General features: G+C 69.9%; 1 protein-coding gene across 1 annotated transcript in view; it reads left to right on the top strand.

The window, feature by feature from the left end:
* The first annotated feature begins 11 nt into the window (after nt 1–11).
* Nucleotides 12–296, top strand: part of MSL1 (male-specific lethal 1 homolog (Drosophila)) — a 2346-nt gene continuing 2061 nt past the window's right edge. Inside the window, exon 1 of the mRNA XM_009324270.1 lies at nt 12–287. Coding sequence (XP_009322545.1) covers nt 12–287 — 276 coding nt within the window. The remainder of the gene's footprint in view (nt 288–296) is intronic.

The raw sequence follows: 296 nt of genomic DNA, 5'->3' as shown, positions 1-296 counted from the left end.
TGATGGCAAAGATGCGGGTGCTGTGGGAGCCGAAGGGATGGTGCGAGGCAGGGCACCACGCAGGCAGCTGCCCAGGGCTGGGGGAGCGGGGGGCGCACCCCCGGGAGCGCTCCCGCGAGGTGAGCCCTCGCCCTGCGTTGCAGCTCCTTGCGCGGATCGAGCGCACGGAAAGGCGGGTGCAGCTGGTGAAGAAGGACAGCGAGCGGGAGAAGCACCGCATCTTCCAGGGCTTCGAGGTAGACGAGAAGCCGGAGGCGGAGGCGTGCGAGAAGCTGCCGCTGGAGTGGGCCCAGGAC

Source organism: Pygoscelis adeliae, unplaced genomic scaffold (assembly GCF_000699105.1).
Source record: "Pygoscelis adeliae isolate BGI_AS28 unplaced genomic scaffold, ASM69910v1 Scaffold835, whole genome shotgun sequence".
Lineage (NCBI taxonomy): Eukaryota > Metazoa > Chordata > Aves > Sphenisciformes > Spheniscidae > Pygoscelis > Pygoscelis adeliae.
The sequence above is the reverse complement of the archived record's forward strand: the minus strand, read 5'-3'. Positions and strand labels throughout refer to the sequence as shown.